We start from the raw sequence: 21,620 nt of genomic DNA on the forward strand, positions 1-21,620 counted from the left end.
CATGATCAGCAGGTTTAGGGACTCCAAAGAAGGTGCTACAAGCTGTTCTGATCACAGATGTTTGTATATCCACATCAATGAAGAAATGTCTTTGAGAAACTTGGCTTGTTGTCAACCTGCCTGGTCATCTTACTGCTCATGTTTCTCACCTGTCTGACTTTATTTTATCAATGCCACCACACATCAGCAATGTGAGTACAGTGTTTTCATAACCTATAGAATCCTTTAAAAATCTCATCCATGTATCATACATTGGAACTAGTACCCGTAAAAGTAAAAATGATCTTCAAATGTTTAAGTATACTGGGAAAGTGTGAGGTTCAGCTTCATTCTTATAATAATAAGCAGATAGTGGGAAAGTGAACATTTCTAAAGGACCTTTTTGGCATGAAGTTTTGCACATCAAGCAACCTATCAAAATGTCTAAATTACCAATGTCAATAATTGGGTTGAAGATGGCTCAGTTGAGGTTAGCATGGTTAGAAAAAGTTTGGGACAGTTTCAATTGGCAGAGTTAGGGGAGCTCTGACTGCGGAACCTGAGGAGGTAAAATAAAAAATGCAGATTTCATGCTGTACAAGCACTGTAAGGGCTTATTTATAGGAACATGTAACACAGGAACAGGAACATGACAGTATGAAAACCCTTACACACTTGCCATTTCCCTAACAAACAACCACTGAGCTGCAAAACAAACTGTATCCAAGTACTTTAATAATAATAATAACATAGAACTTACTTAATGTTGTTGATGTGACACCCTGAGGAGGCTGAGGTAGGGTTACTTTTTGCATGGTTTAAATGGTTAAGTAGATGGTTGTGCTAGAATTCAAAATAGAGTTTTATTGGTCAAAAGGGGGAAGAAAAGTGTGTGTTTTTGAGTGTTTGCGCAAGCATCACAGTGAAACTTTCTCTTTCATTTAACATTGTTGTAGGTCTACACTGTAAAAATGAAAAAGTTGAGAAAACTAATTTCATTTTCATTTTTAGTCAATATATTGCAACAGATTTTTGAATTTTGAGCCCAACTAAAATTATTTAGTTTTGAAAAAAGTTTTACCAACTACTAATTTTTTGTTGAAATAGTTATTTCTCCTCTTTAGATAAACTTAAATCTTTGAGTTTTAGACCCCCCCCCAAAAAAACCCCAATATATTAAAAAAGTATTGAGTAAACTCAATAAAGTAAATTTTTATATTTTCAATTAAAAAATTCAAGCACAGCTCACTGTGAACAGTTATTGAAATACTTATTTTTCTTATTTTGAAAACTCAAAGATTCAAGTTTATCTGAAGAAGAAAAGTAAATCACCTCAGATAAACACTACAGGTTGGCAAACCTTTTTAATCCATTAATCTATTAATCTATTGCAGTACGCTGCCTTGAAATTTTGAGTTGTCTCAAGTATTTGTTTTTTACAGTGTAAAGTGATTTTTACATTCTCCAACTGTAAAAATATGAAGCCTATACAGCTGATTAAAGAAACAATTTTAATATTTTGTCAAGAAAAATGTGTGTCATAGAGCACATCTTTGGCTTGGTACCCTTTCCTCTAAATTTTGGCGGTAAATTTTAGCTATGGATACAAAATAAAAATAAAAAACATTTCAGCTCCAGACAGATTATTTTTCTTTGTTGGCCAAAAATGGTTCCTTAGATGGTGAAGGTTGCAGCGCTCGCCCTAGTCTGACAGCATGTGATAGGCAGCAGAGTGGGGGGCCAACATGACAGACAGATGAGTGTGGATATGACATTACTGTGTGTCTCAATTCAAATGAATTCCTTCTTTACTACTACTATTACTTCACACTACTTGTTACCCAGTTCACAGGAAATTGACTGCCCTTGAAAATGACATGATGTGTGTGTGTGTGTGTGTGTGTGTGAGAGAGAGAGAGGGGGGGGGGGGGGGTAATAGACCTTTTACTCATTCCTCATGTCAGAACAATTCTTCCCACTCCATAAAAATGCTAATATCACATGCTGTGAGTGTGTTTGTCTGTGTGTGTGTGTGTGTGTGTGTGTGTGTGTGTGTGTGTGTGTGTGTGTGTGTGTGTACAGTGCGTCTTCTTATATCCAACACTAACCCCAATTTGAAAATGCTCAAACTAATCTTGTAAGTTACCATCTAATCTAAATTTTGAACACTGAACAAATGACATTCTCCTGGTTTTATTGAGACAATATTTTTGGCAGCTGGAAGCTGAGTGTACCTGCAGACTAACAAGTCGGTCTCAGATTGAGGAGAATCTCACAGCTTTTGGCCTTTTTCACAGCAGCCATATTGATATGTAACAGTAGGGTAAACAGGTGTTCTCAATGATCATAATTGATGTTTAATTTAATTTAATTTAATTTAATTTTTTCTTCTTTCCATTTAGTATAGCAGAACCTTTCCAGTGAACCAGCATGCTCAATAGCAGAGCCCTGACTCTGTTTGACCTGAATGGAACCGAACCTTAATTACTATTATTTGTAACACCTGTGCTTACTCCACTATTTCATGTCACAATGGCTGCTGTGAAAAAGGTCTGTTAGAGAGCTTAAGGAGCAGAGTGGGGGAAGAGCAACGGGCCTCAGGCTAGAACCAATTGTATGAACAGATTCATTCTTAAGTGGTGCATACGAGTGATTTAAGACAACTTGTGTCATTCACCAGTTTTTTGGTATTTTGATTTCTGTTGCAGGAGGTGGTCAGCGACTTTCAGATTTCAGATTTTCATTAAACTATCTGTCTGTTAAATGACTAACTATCACCAGGTAACACAAGATTGACTGAGCCTACAACCCACTGATGAAAGAGACCTGCATTTGCTGTATTACACACAGTGTGTCCCTGGCGATGGGCAAAATCATCTTGAGTGTTTTTTCTTTGGACAAAGGAAAAAAAATCAGAGACACAACAATTAATTTCTCTCTTTTCCCTTAAGACTTTTCTTTTTCTGATTTGGCATCCATAGCTAGCTTACAGAGACTCAAGAAGACTAGCCACTGCCAAAAGTGGAGGAGGAGGGTAGCAAGCAATAAATGTAGGCTATGACAAAATATTAAAACTTTTTTAAAAATTTTGGTGTATAGACTACATATGTTTACTTGCCAACCAAAGATCTGATGATTTACTTTTCCTCCTCAGATATAATAAAAAAATTGGTCTCAGTGAGCTGTAAATCTGATCTATAAATACTAGTTTTTGCCAAAGCCACAGGGAGTCACTGGACAACCACTAAAGAGCTGCATGTGGCCTCGGAGCCACAGTTTTCAGACTCCCACTATAGCCAGACAAATCAAGAAAAGGTGGATGACTACAGATGATTATCTCTGAGCAGTGAGTTACAAAAATATACCTGCAAATACGGCTTATGACCACAGGAGCTTCCAAGCGGAAGAAATCTGATATTGAGTTTGTTACTTTAATACTTTTATTTACATGTATATCTTCTTCTGTGGCATCTGGTTCATAACATCTGAAGTTATTCTAAAATTAGTTACAAGTAGAACTATATACCACAACCAATGAAGGACTGCAGAAATAAAGATGAAGCTGTACCTGTGCATATGCGGTGTTGGTGCCGTCTGTGGCCTGCACCGTCAGGTTGTAGAAGGAGCGCTGTTCGGCATCCAGAGGCTTGGCGATGATGATGGTGCCCACGGCCTTCTCTACATCAAACACGCTGTCGCTGTTCCCACCTGCTCCACAGGAGGAAGGTCAGACAGGAGGAGGGAGGTGTACACACTGTCAATACTACAAGCATATACTGAAAACACACACGTTATGATGAATATGTGAAGATACACACACACACACAAACCAGACAGTTTTATTATGGACCAATGGTTTTCAGTCATGTGCAACTACGTGCAGAAATGTTTTGAAATATGTCACACAGTAAATTTGCTGTTTTCCATCCAACCTGAATACTGTCAGTATCAGACTGACTGAACAGCACATGACTGGAGACCACTGTTGCAAACACACTCTTCATTGATTTGCTTTGGAGTGCCACTCACACATACACACAAACATACATATACACATATAGACATATATCAACTCCACACACTCCTGTACAACGTCACTGCAACACAATGAAGCACAAGCACTGGCCATGCAAGCAGCAACAACACAAACTCTCTCTCTGTGTGTGTGTGTGTGTGTGTGTGTGTGTGTGTGTGTGTGTGCGTGTGTGTGTGTGTGTGTGTGTGTTTAATTGCTGTAATGCTTCCTCATTTCAAGCTACAGTGGAGGGACTCCTGCCAGTGTGGTAGGAGGTGGTTGGCTTCATGAACAATATGATCACAGATGCTGTGCCTAACTCTGCTTTTTAATCACAATCAATCAAAAATACATTAGTCACACATACACTCACATGATCACACACACACAAGGCCACAATTGCGTATGTAACAAGGCATCAGTCAGTTGGCTTGGTGGTTGGTACATGTTTTGAAATGTAGGTTCAAAAACTACTTCAAGGTTCTATACAGTTATTGCCTGTGTGAATATTTTTTTTTCCTAGAACCATCAACATTACACTTCATTAACAACACAGACCCTATTTCAAGTCATCTGATATTGTTTTAAGACCTCTGGATGCTAAACATCCTAGTTTTAAGAAATCTTGTCAAGTACAAATCACACGTTTGTTTATACCAAAACAAAACTCATATCTTAATCATATCACACTCATATTTTAATGTGTTGTTGTTGTTGGGGGGGTTGGATTATATTATGGTGATGTTTATTTGGGACATAAGTAACCAAATAGCTCTTACATGATGATATGCAGTGTGATGGTGAATGACTAAATGGAAGTGTCAACCACCTTGCTTGTCTTAAAGTCCTGTAGCCTGTTACAGCTGCTTAGAATGAAAAGTCCACTCAGGTGAATCAGTTGGATGTGGATTCATTTTTCTTATCCCTTTGTCTCTTCTTTAATCTGAGGAAGTGGCGAGTTCTTTTCCAGAAAGACGGATTTTTCTTCTTCTCTACAGCCTGCTCCTGACTGACTTCATCCTCTTCCACAAGTCCTGGTTCTTGTGAAATACAATGTGACTCCCTTGAGTTCTGGAACCTGTGACACAGCAGAGGAGTCGTCATTCTCATGCTGGCAAACGTGGTCGTTCAGCTCTTCAATGAGCTGGTCCGATTCTGTGCGGAAGGTCTGAATGTCTTCTTCCGTAGCCTGGAGTTGGCATAGCTGTTGCTCCAGGTCCTCAAGCTCTTTTTGATTTTCTTGCTCCTTACACACCAAGTACTCCTCACGGCTCTTTCTGCTTCTCTCTACAACCCCTTTCCATGTGGAGGTCTTTAGTCAAACACTCCATCTGGCACCACAGTTGTCTATAGTCATCGTTCTGATTTTCCAGGGTGTTGAAGAGCTCAGTGATCCACTGCTCTTGAGAGATGCAGTATTCCTCTGCTCTGTGGAGCTGAGTGTTCATCTCCTCCACCTGTTTGACAAGGGTGTCATTGTCAATCGAGAGCTTCTCAAAGTCTTTCTCAAGTTTCAGATTTTTTTTGCTCTCTCTCTCTCCAGGTTGGTGAAGAGCTCAGTAATCCACTGCTCCTGAGAGATGCAGTATTCCTCTGCTCTGTGGAGCTGAGTGTTCATCTCCACCTGTTTAACAAGGGCCTCATTGGCAAGAAAGAGTTTCTCAAGCTGTGATTGCGGTCAGCAATGAAGGCTTATGGGGTGCCCAGGAATGAGCCCCTGCAAGAGCACCCTATGGAGGAGTGGACTGATCCAGGACGGGGCTCTCAGGGGACTGTAACACACAATTATAACTCTCTACTTAACCAGTCACTCGAGACACTGGCCATTGAAAAGGTATGGGACAAGGAACTTGGCACAGACGGTTGGGTACCAAATTGGAAGACAATATGGTTCAACTTAGGCAGTAGATCTAAAAATCATGCAATACATTTCAAGACAATTCACAGGGCATGTGTTACACCTATCAAATGCTTCAAAATGAAATAACTTCCAAGTCCCAGTTGTACTCACTGTCAGGATCAGGTGCTAGGTTCAACAATGCATATGTTCTGGGAGTGCCCAAAGATCAGGGATTTTTGGACCCGTGTTCTGTTGACCGTCTCAGAGCTATTAGGAACCTCAATAGCATCTAATCCCTGTCTATGTCTGCTTAATGACAACTTGTCTCTCTCTCTCACCTCAAATCAGCGCAGGCTACTGTTAGCAGGCCTTACTGCAGCAAAGAAAAGCATACTGTTAATGTGGTTTCATCCCAAAATTTCTATGTTTGCATGCTGGTTGGCATGTAAACATGCAGTGTATAGTCTGTCTTGAGTGTACAACAACACAACTTAACAGGGCCAAGCCGGCCACTGTACAAGCATGGTCAGGCAGTGCTGTGTCCATCAGGGACCACCTTAAAAAAGGGCTATCTCAGTCCCCATACTCGTCCACATCTGGTGATACTGGACCTGCAACATTCCAGCTGTAGAATTAGTAGAAGTGAGTCTTCAGTCTATAAATAATTGTATTTTACTTTTGTTAGTCCGCCTCTTGCTTTCAGTTATCACTGCCACAATTTATTTAACACCCCCCCCCCCCCCCCCCCCCACACACACCTTTCCCCCCCGCTGTTTAAATATTGTGTTTGCCGCACTGTTGTTGTTGTCTTTTGGTTTGCATTGTCTTGTCTGTTCTAAGATGAAAATAAAAAAATGTTGATCACAAAAAACAAAAATGTAGGGAAACTATTGTGGTCAAATGATTCTTAATTCTCTATGACAGAACTTTAACAAGATTAATTAGAAAAGCCATGTGTGAAAACATGCTGGGAGATCATCAGTATAGTGACAACATGAGAAAGTAACTGTCCAATCATAGCAGAGTATGCACATGGCAGCAGACTGAAGGCTAGTGAGAAATAGGAGAATGTCTGCCTCTGTGTATTTGGATGTGTGAACACACCGCAGCAAATGTACTGAATGCATTTCCTCATTTGCAAAACATTTGTAAAGCTATTTTTTAAAAATACATGACCTAATAAAACATAATATAATATATACATCATTCTCCAAAACCTTAGAAATGAAAAAACGGGAACCCATTCACTATGATATAGCACCCTTAGGTGCCTCTGGACCTTTAATAGTCCAATACTCTGTGGAAGGAGGTAGCACTGCTCTGTCAGGTCTTCATTGAGCCTTCATTCTCATCTCACCACCTACAGTGAATTAAAAGCTTCATTTAGTCTGAGCTGGACTGTGTATGTCCCAGTCCACTGTCTCCATGCCTGAGCAGATGTCTCTGTTGGTGTGTGTCTCTGTTTAATAAATCCATGACCTCAGCACAGCATCAGCTCAGGCCTCAGCCTGCCACCACTCAGCCAACACTGTCTATGTGTGTTTGTGCATATCTGTGTGTGTGTGTATGTCCAGCAACATGTACCGTCATGTCCTCTGTGTGACATGTCTGGAGCCTTTGTGAAGAGGCTCACAGCCCAGCCTCCTCTCAGTTCAGTCAGATTTAGTCTCATCTCTTCGATCACAGTAATTGCAGTAAAGCAGTTCTGCTGAAATCACAGTGAGAAGACACTCTCTGTCTGCTGCCTCACTCTGCCACTGCCACACTGCCTCAGCTCAAGTTTGTGATGGTGGAAGACATGGAGCGTCAGATCGATGGGGTAGTCAGTCTGCACTCATCTATTCAGTGTCCAGACAAAATGAATAATCCACTGGACTGAAATTATAGACCTGAAGGTGGACTGTCACTCATTCAGGACATTTATTCTGTTGTTAGGACAGTGGAGAGTCCCAAAGACTTAGATTTACACTAGCCTGTCCCCAGCTGTCACCAGACCTGCAGTCTCAGACTGAGTGGTATTTTGTCTTCCTGTTGTACCACTATAATGACTGAGGTGGACATTTACAGTCCCTTTGAATCCCTTAAACAATTTTGACAACTGGTTCATCTTTCACATAAGTAACTAAAGTTAAAAAAATAATGACATTTGAGTCCAATTCTATCTTCAGTTTTTGATTTGATTTTTACAGATCTGACAACCTGAATAATGTCAAAAAAAAAAGATGGTATTATAGATTTAAAATCTTTGGGGCTTATTTTATTGACACTTTCTAGCTATCTTGTAAGCAATATTTAAAATATATTTTTAAAGACCTATGTATAGGATGTTCATATTATTATGATGAATGTGGGTGTACTGTTGTCAGCCACATTGTGTTTTTTTGAAAACTGCACCATGACATCAAATATAGAAAATATCAAATCCAATATGATTTGTGAAATTGTGCATAAAAATATCAACAAAAAGTGTCAAAAGCTTATTTCCAGAAACAAATAGATAACTGAGCTACGGAGAATGTATCAAGAACTACAACCTTTTCCAAAGCCAAACCAAGTAGTTTTTGTGCCAAACCTAACCAAAGTGTGATGGTTTTACAATATAAACCATGTGTGTAATCTCACATGCCTGACGTAACATAATTAAGATCTGGTGAGCCTGTTGCTGCCTGTTGCTGCCAGTATTCTCTCCACCAGTCATGTACAGTATGTGGTTTTGGGAATCATTTGTTTAAAATGAAACATGAGACATTACAGAGATCACAGGCTAACTGGACCTGGTGTTCCCAGGAAGAAATTATTGTTTGGCTCCTCTACTGTTAATCAAACTGGGACTGCTTGGCCTAATTATGCACCTAAAAAATATAATATCATGTTTTATTGAACTATTAACCGATCAAAGAGAAGCAGGACTGAATTAAGACAGAAGAAGATGCTAAACCATACTGTGATCACAAACAGCTTCAAACAGCCATGTCTGTCATCATTCTAATCATCCTCATTTAGGACAGGAGGAAGAGGAGGGTTTGGCTGTGATCCTACTGAGGCTGGACATAGTCTACCAAAGTCTCCGTCTACCAACACCAAATTACAGACAGAGAAAATCCAACACTCCACAAAGTAGGGGAGGCAATAAACCCTCTGCTCTGTTCTAAAACTGGTTTCCACAGACTCTCTAAAGCTGAGTTTATACTCACTGGCTCAACTGGACTGGTGTCTCACCACAGAACACGGTGATGTCTTACCTCACCCTGCTGCTCGACTGAAGCGACAGGAGCAGAGAGACAGAGAGAAAAAAAATGAAGTGTGATCAAAGGGTTAACCTCATCCACTGCTGACTCTGACAAACATCTGTGTTATTATATGTTCCACCTTCTTTAAACCTTGCTTGCAGTTTTTCAGAATAAAGATGTAAGTAAGTTACTATTACCTCCTAACAAGAAATATGAATATGGTTATAATGGAATGGAGTCACATGATTTTACCTAGTTCACACATGTGAGGACTTCAGACCTGCTTGACTAAATAATTAAAGACTCAACTTGACTTTGACTTGGTACTCGTAATTTGAGACAGACTACTTGAAGACTTTTTTCTTAAATATTTTTATTATTCTGAGCAGACCAACAGAGACCCGTGCATGAGGCAGCTATCATAGAGTGGGTTAGTCCAAAAATAATAATAATAAAACTCAACTTTTCATGACCCCTGTCTTTTTACGGCTGTAACTGTTAATTACTTTCATTGCTGATTAATCTGTCAATTATTTACTCTATTAATTTAGTTATTTGGCCTATGAAATGTCTGGAAATTGTGAGAAAAATATGTAAAATGTGTTTCCCAAAGCCCAAGACATCTTAAAATGTCTTATTTTGCCCACAACCCAAAGATATTGACTTTTTTTTTGTAAAAAGTTATTCAGACCAATAAATTGATTACCAAAATAGTGATTAATTTAATAATGGATTAATAATTGATAACTGTCCTGGATTAAACTGTTGAAACTGAGGCAGATCATCAGCATTTTTCATGGCTTGATTTGTGACTAGGGATGTGCGCAATTAGTTGACTACACGATTAAATGTTGCCACCTTCGCTAGTCGGCTAGTAAGTTAAACTATTTAGCAATATTTTATTCATGTACAATGCCATTTATCTATTGCCTCTAAGGTGTTATGCAGCTGGCTACCATTAGTCGGGGCTGCAGCCCCATCAGACAGCGACTCCAGATGTTTATATCAGCAAAGTTGGACAGATGACAGCTTGTAAAACCAGTGTGTTTTGGCAGTGTTTTAATACAGGAAATGGAAATAATGTTGAACGTAGACTGTGACAGAATAAACTGGTATATAACCACTCAAGTGGAGCAACATGTGACCACGTTCAGCACAGACATGGACATTAATCTGCTGCTGCAAGCAATGCTAATGTTAGCAGGTGGGCTAGCAGCTAATGTCAGCTCCAGGTAAAGCTGAAGCATTTAGAGAGTTGTTGTCATGTTTTTTAGTTTAATGTGCGTTGTTGGTATTGCAGGACACAAAGTGTCACATTTCAGTGGCATTTAAAATATGACTTTGGCCATTGTAGACCGTGATTAATGCTTTAAATTACTCTTAGTACACGCTGTATTTTTTCAGACAGTGTTTCACATTATCAATTAATAAATTGTGCTCAATTTTAACTGCTCTCTGAGTTTAGTTTTTATTGTTAGACTAGTCTTAGGGTTACGTGGTATACATGGTATGACGGTAGAAACGATATAAATTTGGCCACAGTAGAGATTTGTGCACACCTGCCTCAGTGTGAAAATGGCCGCAAGCACAGCAACTGCGGAGAAGGAGGGGCTGGTAAAAAAACAAACAAACAAACAAAAAAAAAAACGGCGGTTTGGACGTGGTTCGGGTTTAAAAAGTCGGATGTTGAGCAGAAAAATGTCATCTGCAAGATGTGTGTCCGAGTCCAGACCCAGACGCCGTCCTATATGGACCCGGACCTATAACCAATAAATTATTAATAAATTTTATTTTTTTACGGGACTCTTCTATTTTAACTGGCGCAACTTTTCTAGTCTTTCCGGCGCTGGTTTATCTGATCAGGAAACACACAGACCAACTGCAGAGAAGCTGCGTGTGGAGGAGACTGTTGTTAATGACGGAGTTTATTACAACAGAAACTAACATGATGGTTAATGACATCGACATCAACCAGATGCACTTATAAAATTAAACAACTGTATAAGGAGGCCTATATGTAAAACAGGAGAGTCTGTGTTTCTCTGTGAGAAACTTTCAGATCTTCTCACAGCAGAGTGAACAGGTGAGGGAGGAGAGGAGGGCAGAACTTGTTTGACCTGAGCAATGCCTTGACTTGACATGACTGGCTTGACTTGTAGCAGGGACTTGACATGACTTGCTTAATTCTCACCACAGTGAGATTTGAGACTTGTTTGTAACTCACAAAGGAGTGATTTACACCCACCTCTCAAACCTGTCCCATGAAAAATGCATTAGTTACTATTATTTCCTACTTACACTGTGAGCATGGATGTAAAGATATCAACTAATTACTTTAATTCTGAAAAAATATCATGATTATGAAGGGAGGTCTGAATCATCCTGTGTATTTTTAATCTATGGACATTTCTTCCTGGTGGACAGGAGTATTTGTATGGTCCGGTGTTACAGGAAGTCAATTGGGTTTAAAGGGTTAAACTAAGGCTGATGTGCAGTAAAAGTCTTTAAACTGTGAGCTACAACTTTAATCAAAATGTCCCAATATACAGTTTAATTAACACTATGTTTCATGGCTATATAAAGATGTGTGCACGTTTGTGTTTCTATGTGCAGTGGACGTGTGTGTGTGGGTGTGGGTGTGTGAGCTGTATATCTTTCCTGGTGAGTGTGGGTGTGTGTCGGCACTGTGGGCCAGACTGAGGCTGCTCTGTGATCCGGTCTGATCACTGCTGTCTGTCTGTGTCTCTGGGTGGAGGCACAGACGGCCTCAGCTATAAATGGAGCTCTGGTTTGTGTTTAGGAGAGGTCATGTGAGCATGCATATGTTCTGTATGGACTGAGCAGTCTTCCTCTGAGCATGTGTGTATTTCTGTGTGCATGTGTGGAACATTTAAGTTCCTCCATCACATAGACTCTCTCTCTATCTGACCTTCAAGACACCACCAGCTTTTCTGAAGTACTTTCGATGTCCATGGAACATATACGCTTACATTTCTACAAATATATTGTCTTTGAGACACATCCATATTTAAACATTCAGGGTCAAGGATTTTTTTTACCCTGGTGTCTCAGGAAAGTCTGATCTCCACACATATCTTGAGTTGGTGTGGACTAAACAGATCAGGATCAGGTGCTGCTGAGGTCTCACATCTAGTGTAACTTTAGGGTTACTCTACAACCTTTCATAAGGCTCCGTGTCCTCAAAGCAGCATCTTTTCTCAGATGTTCCCAACAACCAGAAAGAGTCTGTAGCCGTATGCGGCAGCTTAGAGAAAATGTGCTGTGCCCGGCATCTTTATTCCGAGCACGCTGCGCTTTTTGTGCAGCTGCTCAGAGCATTTCGAGTTGAAAATCTCTGAAGATTTCAGAGAGATGCTGGCATTGACACAGTTATTTCAGGCAACCAATTGTAAGCTATTTTATAATGTTATAGGATTAAACTGAAGTTACCTTTTGATAAGCAGTGTATAGTCTATACCTGTGGCTCTTACTGTGAAAGGCCAAAAACGGAAGTGGTTGTTTTGTACGTGAAGCTGTTGATGCTGTTGTAATGGCAATGATGTAAAGCTGTATGTTCCACTCTACAGAGCCTGTGTGTTTCTTTGTTTTATAGTTGTAAGTGCTTAATATAGGCGCAACATAAACCTTCGGTTACACTGGTGGAAGTGGTGGGCCTCCTCCAGTGCCATCTCCCTGGTTGCGGAAGCTCCCCAGTTGAGCTTCACTCCTGGTGTGTGTGTGTGTGTGTGTGTGTGTGTGTGGATGCACTTTTAGTCGGGCCGGACGTATGTAACACACTAATACAGGTGCACAATCCTTTGCTAACAAACCTGGCTCTTTAGCTGAATGGATACTGCAGCTGAAATCCCCAGTCTTCACATTTTGTCCTTTGGCTCTGAGAAGTGGACGTTAACCACGCTCAGATGTTACACAATTATACATTAGATGGGGACTTGTCACCCTGGCACCCAAGAAAATGGAGGAGAGTTTACCTTTCTGTGTGCGTCGGAGAGCCGAGACTCAACTCATGTCTGCCCAGGAGCTCAGAGGGAAAGATGTTTTTAAAAGTGTCTGTGTTCCTGGCTCTCAGTACTGTTATAGCGTCCAAAGGTCTGTGTGTGACTCTCTGGTTTAAAGTTTAGTTTCTTTCCTGTGTCTTTTTTAGCCTCTGAGGTATCTGCTTTATTTTACTTCCATGTTGGTGACAGGATACGTTAAGTTACTGCAGATGAAAACCAAACATTTCCTTATTTAGCTGCTTCATAATCAAAGCCTTGAGATGACAAACCATCCTTTATTGTGAATAATTTATAGGAGGTAGCATGCGGCTTTTTAGCATTTTACAGGACACACCTTAAAGCAAGATGCAAATCCTGGCAGTGCTGAGCTGATGAGCCGAGTCAAACTGAGGCAGCACATCTTCTAGTTGGTGTTCACAGTGAAAAAATGTCAAACAAATAGATACAACAAGCTGACAAAGAGCAAAGTGGCAAGTCTAGGCTGTGCAACAATGAAATGGTCATAGAAATTTTCAACATATTGTTGTCACAGAAACAAAACCCACGTGCAGCGTTTTTCTTTTTAATGGCACAGGCGCTTCATCCCACGCTCCACAGCACCCTGCCATTGCCTTTCTGCTAGAAAAAAAACTCTTTTGCTTTACGCCTAATATTTTTTTCTAACTTTTTCATTTAATTTACTTTCTTTTTCTTTTTTCTCCTGCCTTTGACTCCACTGCCCTCCCCTCATCTCTGTAAGTCACACTTTCTGCACTCACACAGTGAGCTGCTGGGTGTGAGGGGTTTCATGCAGGCAGCAAGGTAGTGGTGGCTGGAAACTGAATTCTGAGTGCTGGGATATATACTGGTTGCTGTGGGATGAACTTTGTTTTGTGTTTTTGTTTGTTTGTTTGTCTGACACTGACTGTCTTGTGCTTCTTCAGGCCCAAATGGGCTCTCTAACAGCAGAGTGCTGCCATTAGTTTAGCTAATGGGTCAGCAGATAGCGGGCAATGTGTGTGCATGTGTGAGACGTGCTACATGAAGGCATGTGTTAATTCCATAGGGAACGTGTGTACAGGTGCTGCAAACAGCAGGTCATTAGACAGAGCTGTCACCGAGGTAACCCAGAGGTTGTTGCCATGGGAGCAGATAAAAAGGTTGTGATACCTTTTTACCAAAGCTTCATCCCTTCAATTAACCTTGGCTGCAATGTGGTCTATTAATGTGAAACACACACACACACACACACACACACACACACACACACACACACACACACACACACACACACAGGATAAACACTAAGACAGGCACAAACACACACATGTCCACTCAGACTGAGCTTCTGTGTGGTTCATTCCCCTCAGCCAACGACCTCCAACCAACCCACCAATCACAGTCTGTCAGCAGCACGCACCGATGAGAAGCACAGGGGTGGACGATGAGCGTCAACGAAAAAGACAAGGAAAAGAAAAGGAGAGGCAGTAGAGAGGAGACAGCGGAGAGCAGTAGTGGAAGTTGGAAGCGAGATACCTTCTGAGGAACAGTTCCTGCCACAAGCGCTCTGCAGAATATAGAACATCTCACGGAAAGACCTGGGACCTTCCAGGCATGAAGCATTGAGGAGAGAGAGGAGAGAGAAGGTGAGACAGGGAGGACAGACAGGGCCGAGGGAGGGAGGAAGGGAGGCAGACAGAAGGACAGGAGGATGACGCGATGAGCAGAGGAGATGAGGAGACAGACTGATGAGACAGGACAGGGACAGAGACAGCAACTGCTTCTGATGAGCCGAACGTCTGTCAGATTATTTGTACATGGGAGGAGTCTGCTGAAGAATAACTGTTAAGTCATCTTAGTTTAGTGCTGCTACACTGACTCATGGCTTTCACTACACTGATGCTGCTTTCACTAACATCTTACAAAGTATTTCTACTTGTACTGGTGTGATTCTGTGCCTTATGCTTTTTCTCAATACATGCACCACAAAGACTGTACTCTGTCACATGATATCCTGCAGCCTCTGATATTAAATCATTAGGTTCTGATGTCTTTTACTCATATAATGTGTCAAACTGCTAAACTAAACTAAACTAAAGAACTAAAGATTTTACGTTATTAATGTATGGATTATATTTATTTTATCACCTATTTCAGATTAATTTAAATATGGTTGTATGGTTGTATACCGGCAGCCGCTGCAGAGGACTGACAGCCTCAATACATGGTGCGCACACTCTACCAACTGAGCTATAGGGGCACCCCAAGACTGCCTTTTCTAATGGGAAACTGATGTCATATAAGCCAAATATCACTCAGTTCAATGCAAGCAGACTCCTTTGAAATAAGCAGTAATTTTACTCCACAGAATATGAGAGTTGCTGGTCTTCTGCTGCCTTGCTCTGATTCACCAAATTCACACAATAAAACAATCAAACTAACAGATCGAGGCAGTGGTAAACCAGCAACTCTCATGGTCTGTGATGTAAAATGATTGGTTTTGTCAAAGGAGTCTGTTTAGTTTGGAGAGAGTGATATTTGGCTTATATAATACTGGTTTCCTGTTGGAAAAGGCTGTCTGACAGCAAGCTGAAGCAGTGAACATACTCATTAATAGCAATAATAAATATACCATACACTTAACAACTGATACTCTGTGGCTAAAATCCATTTTGCTGCTGAACGTGTCCACAGCAGTACATTCAAATACTCCTGTTGCTTCTCCAAACAGGGGGTGTGCCACCCACAATCAACTGTAGCTAATACACAGACGAAGATCATTTTTGGGTAATATGGATAATTTAACCTTTGCTAAGCCCCACCCTCCTTAGTTACTGTTGCAAAGCCTGCCAAAGTTTCCATTTTCGTACTGCATTTACACAGTTTACAGTGATAATGGTGGCAGATTTAACATCGAAACTGGGGGCAATTGTTGAAACACGAGGTCACTGAATGCTTAGAGTCATCTTGCTGATGACGGTGGACTGTGTCGGCTAAAATAATAACTCACAAGTAAGTTTCACAAGTGTAGCTGGCTGATGTAAGCTAATGCAAAGTACTTGAGTCAGCTGACAAGTCTCCATCTGACATGTTTTAAAACAAGAACCCTGTGAAAGTGTTTATGTAAAATTAGCTAGCAGCTGCGTGTATGATATAATGTTAATGTTTAAAGACTGAGGCTAAAGCTAGCTTATATCTCATCAAATGTTGGTTGGATGGTGAAATGTGGCGGGTGTATCTACATGACAGATGACAGAAATACACTCATTAGGGGTGCCCCTATGGCTCAGTTGGTAAAGCGTGCGCCCCATGTACTGAGGCTGTTAGTCCTCAGCAGCAGCCGCTGGTTCATCTTGTGCCTGCAGCCTATTTGCTGCATGTCATCCCCTCTCTCTCTACCTCTATGATTGGCCAGTTGCTCTTTGAGGTGGGGCTTAGCAAAGGGTTAATTATGGTATCATATTTACATTATGTCACTTTGATTTGCAAATTGCACTTTTGGCTTAACATGCACACATTTCATTTAAGTAGAGTCTTTATCTGCTCTGTTTCTTGTGCTGCTGTGATGCCAATTTTCCCTGTTGGGATCCATTTAGCTTCATCTACTGATACATGTACAAACATTGTTGTTGATTCATATTGTCTCATTAATGCTAGTTAATGAAAAGATAAAATCAGAAATTAAAAATGCTTCAGAAATAAGTGTGATAATAACCGTAATTCCAGAAAAAAGATGTTTACACGCTGAGAAGTCATGAACGGAGACGTGAGAAAGAATGTCTACAGAGAGAGAGACAGAAGAGATGGACAGAGCTATGGAGAGCCAGAAGCATGAGCCAGAAGGTATCTCCAGCTGGATACACACTGACTGTCACTGCTCAGTGACAACAAAAGGAAAGATGGATGGTGCATTGTGGGAACCGCAGTCCTTTCCTGGTCGCTGTTGTCCATCTAGTCTGGGCTGAGTGGAGCCCACAGTGCATGCATCACGGCTGGGGAACTGTCAGTGTATATTTAGTATTGCATTCAAAAACTAATAGAATTAGAATCAAAAGTAGTGATTATTAGAATTATTCAATCACTGTTAGCACACCAGAATAGTCACCACACATAATGCGTAAAAATTGAGCTTAGTGCACTGGGCATGACATAATCTGGTTAAAGCCTTTCAAGTGGCTGAAAGTGAACTTTGACAGATCAAAGGGATTTAAGTGTGCCATGTTGGGTTTTCCCACTTATAGAGGAATGTCACACTGGCTTTTAAATTTGTCTCAATGTTCTTTATTGAGAGTGAGACAGTGTCTCCTCTAAGCAGAGATATTATGAAAGGAACTAAATCAGTTATGAATAATACTTATAAATAGCATTAAATCTCTTAAAGAAAAAAAATATCTCAGGGTAACAAACATGAAGACACGTTTGTTTAAATTTCACTGTGACTCAATCCGTATCACTTCTCTATAGACTTTTTCATTGCTTTACCTCCTGCAGGGCATACAGACCTGACAGCTGGAGAAGCTGTCGCCATGGTGACTGGGATGGGCAGAGCATAACAGATCATGCAGCGAGGCCACAGTACCTGAGCTGCATCTCATATTACACCAACGCACACATCAACACACACCAACACTGTCAGCCCAATACACACACCATGCATCGAACCTGGCCACGCCCCTACCCTCCGCTGGCTGACAGAGGAGCATCCTCACCTACAGGGGGATTTTACCTGTGATGTCAAACCATAATGGGGCGGGGCTCTGCTGCAGGGACACCACGCCTACGATCTCGGCCACTTTGTCGTTCTCCATGACCGTGAAATTGTAGACTAGCTCGTCGAAGAGCAGCGGGAGAGTGGAGGGAGGAGGTCGACGGATCCACTCGATGTGCAGGCGAGCTGTGGACGACTTCTGAGGACGGCCATTGTCCGTCGCTTTGATCTGAAGACAGAATCACAGAAGTTAAACTGTAAAGCAGGGACAAGGTTCACAAAGAGTCAGTTACACAGAAATGGAATGTAGTTAAACAAAGAAAACAAATGTGTAGACATTTCTGAGAGCTGAAACGCATGTTTAGATCCAATGTGAAGTAAAATCTTGCAACCCCAACCACAAACTAATGTTATCCTGTTTTATTTTGATAACAGTCTTCCCTCATATGTCTTTGTTTATTTTACTTCCTGTTTTACTTCCTTTGTTTTTCCCTCCTTTTTAAATTATTAATTAGTTTCACCTGTCCCTGATTATTCTCTGTGTATTTAGTCTGTGTGTTTTCCTCCTTTTGTTGCCAGTTCTTCTTCATCCTTCAAGTGCTTCAGCCTTTGCTTGTTTGTTTCCAACTGTGCTTTAGATAACTGCCCATTTTCTGGACTTTGATTTTATTTGGCTTTTGACTGTTTTGTCCTGTGTCTGTCTAACCTCTGGTAATCTTTTTGTATTTTCATTTTCACTGTGGCTCTTATCTGCATTTACAGTCTGTCCATTTTTGCTACCCTGTTTGATACATTACATGACATGTCAGTATTGGAGGATTATGTAAAACTCTGGATTACTTCCAGTCCCAATGATATTAAACATTTTTGCTACCTACAAAATCTGCATATGACAGCTGCAGTATAGTACTGGGTGTAAACTGATGTGCAGAGTTGTCCAATATGGATGTAGCACTGGGTTTAATTGAGAGGTGGCCTGAATGTACATGGTCAACAGAAAGATTTAAACTAGCAGATTAAAAGATTTAGAATAGAAGATTTAAATTAGCAAACAGATCCAGATCCAGATTTTCAGACTGAGTACTTACATTTAGATACTAAATACTAATATGAGTACTTAGTAGTGACATTACAGCTGTTACAGTGACTTTAAAAACAGCAATAACAATTTGCAACATTTAGAAAGTGAAAAAAAAAAAAACATTTGATGAGTAACCGTGGTTACTGTACACATTACATTTTTGGGTTATTTGTGTGAAGTAGGTGTTAATTTTGTGGTCCTTATGAAGCTGTGCAGTTTACTGTGTACATGATATATTTCAGTAGGAATAATTCCACAACATTGTTATGGACTTGCAGAGTTAAGTTTACTATTGAGGCAGCTTATTACCCACAGCCAGAACGACTTGAAAACAACCATGGAAAGAATTTATAGACTCATATCAGCGTGTTTTTTTTTTCCTTCAAATTTGGAGGCATTTACACCCAACGGGACATATTGGACAGTTTTACAATAAACAATTTTACAGTTACAGACAGTTACCAAAGTAGCAGCAGTCATTCGTGGATGACGTTGAGGACAACAAGCCTCTGGCTGAGAATAATGGCCTGACCAAGAAAAGAGGTTAAACATTAGCACGCCTTGAACTCTGCATCATGTTAGTTCTTTAGATCTTTTATCAAATTGCTTGTGTTGACGTGGCTACTTTTCGTGATATGGTATTGGGTGTGGTGGAATCAGAGTAGTTTTATGAGTATGAATATTAATACATGAGCACAGTATCAGATATATACCTGATGGTGGTATCTGTTTCAGTGCATCCTTAAGATTCACACTCACAAATGACACAAACTGAGGCAAACGTGCATCTGTTTAATTCAAAATGTTTTAACTTGACCAAAGATTTACATGATACTACGTATACGTTGATCCCAGCCTCAGATCATCCCTCTCTCTGTGCAACATGTTAAGTGTTTTATACTGAAATTCTATCTGGTCCCAGGCTGTGATGTGCTAAAAATATTTAGGAATATTCCATATTTCGGTAAAAAACTGAAATAATGAATAATTTCTTTTAATGACACTGTGACACACTTTTTAAAACAGTGCTTCAAGATCAGTTAATAAAGCAGGACATCTGCAAGGAACACTTCACCCCTAAATCATATTTTTCCTCTTATCTGAGGTACTATTTATAAATCTAGATGTGTAAGTAGCAGAGTTTTAGAGTTACTGGCTGAAAAGATGTCTGTCTTTTCCCTAATATAATGGAACCAGATGGCACTCGGCTTGTCGTGCTCAAAGCGCCAAACAAATACATTTGAAAAACAACAACAGCATTTTTTTGGGCGTGTACTGTCCCTTTACACTTTGATATATATTTTTGTTGTTTGTATTCCCAAACTAAATTTCAGTTAAGTAATCACAAAGCACCCGACACTGCAGTTTTCAGTGACCCTGGAGTTATCAAAGGCAGCTCGTACTGGCTGGTAATCCAATATTGGGTGCAGAAGAACAGAACAGACCTGCCACATGTTGAAATATAAAATGCTAAATGTAAAACCATTAAAACACAGACTGAAATAGTTCTAAATCAATCACCCTTAGAAGGTTGTAGTTACAACAGATGCAGTGAGTTGTTATCCTGCTACCAGATAAACAGAAAACATATTGTCGTTGGTAGAGGTAACAGGTCTGAAGTCAAACCATCAGACTAGTTTCTCTCATGAACTGAGACACAAATACAACATCCATCCACTGACTAATTTAAATTATGATAATTCAGCAAAGATGTCTTTTAACATGTGTGCAGACATGTTTGATAATGATGGAAGTTGACATACAGTCAGGATGTCGTAGCTCCCTGCACTGAAGGCCTTGCGTGAAGACACAACCGCAGTCTTGGGGTCAATGAAGAACTTTCCATCCTCGTTGCCGTCGACGATGCTGTAGGAGAGGTCACTGTTGGGCCCGTCATCACGGTCGTAGGCAAACACCCGATAGATGGGCTCACCCTTTTTCCTCCGCTCTCTGTCTGGAAGTTTGACCTGGTAGACCTTCTCAGGAAATATGGGCTTGTTGTCGTTTTCATCCAGGACCTGAACCATCACCCACACCGTACTCTGCCTGGGACTGGGACCCCCATCTGACACCAACACCTGCAGGGGCAGAGCAGAGTCAATATGAATATATACATGCAAGATGTGTTCTGATTCAGGGAGCGTAAGGTGCGATCCATGAAAGGGCCAAACTACTTTGTTCGCTCTCCTAAATCCTGGAAGTGATAAGATGACTTTGAATGACTGACAGTGTGCATGTGCTTATTAAAAAAATCCATTGGTTAACTGACAGAAATTAATACGCAACTATTCTGATAAAAAGAAAATCAGCCATTCTCTGGCCACAGTGTCTCAAAAGTGAGGATCTGCTGCTTTTCTCTATTTTATTTAATGCTAAACTGAAGTTTTTTGTTTGTTTTTTTCTGACAAGACATCTGAAGACTTCACCTTAGTGAAAAATGTCTCTCATGGTTTCCCTGTTATCTCTATTATCTGATGTTTTATAGACCAAATAACTGACTATTCCTAAGTCCCGGTCTTTTTTGCTATGTGCTCCAATAGCAGCTGCACAAGCTTGATCAACCAAGCTATGTGCTGCGCTCATCTATGTTGAACAGAAAACACATTTTGAAGCTGGTTAAAAGAAGAAGCTACATATATTCACATCTTAAGTTAACTAATGTTAACAAAACACTAGCTAACCGCCTTGCTAAGCTACATCAATCATTAGCTGATTAGTTACCTAGCTACCATTTTGCTAACATTAGCAGACTTAAGATGTGATGTTTAC

General features: G+C 40.4%; 1 protein-coding gene across 1 annotated transcript in view; it reads right to left on the reverse strand.

Moving 5' to 3' along the window:
* fat3a (FAT atypical cadherin 3a) overlaps window positions 1-21,620 on the reverse strand; it is a 252,564-nt gene that overhangs the window by 69,487 nt on the left and 161,457 nt on the right. Inside the window, exons 5-8 of the mRNA XM_084716763.1 lie at window positions 20,615-20,929; window positions 17,789-17,999; window positions 14,599-14,667; window positions 3,548-3,687 (exon numbers count right to left, since the gene is read on the reverse strand). Coding sequence (XP_084572889.1) covers window positions 3,548-3,687; window positions 14,599-14,667; window positions 17,789-17,999; window positions 20,615-20,929 — 735 coding nt within the window. The remainder of the gene's footprint in view (window positions 1-3,547; window positions 3,688-14,598; window positions 14,668-17,788; window positions 18,000-20,614; window positions 20,930-21,620) is intronic.

The sequence above is a fragment of the Lutjanus erythropterus genome, chromosome 4 (assembly GCF_056507025.1).
Source record: "Lutjanus erythropterus isolate fLutEry1 chromosome 4, fLutEry1.hap2, whole genome shotgun sequence".
Classification (NCBI taxonomy): domain Eukaryota; kingdom Metazoa; phylum Chordata; class Actinopteri; order Lutjaniformes; family Lutjanidae; genus Lutjanus; species Lutjanus erythropterus.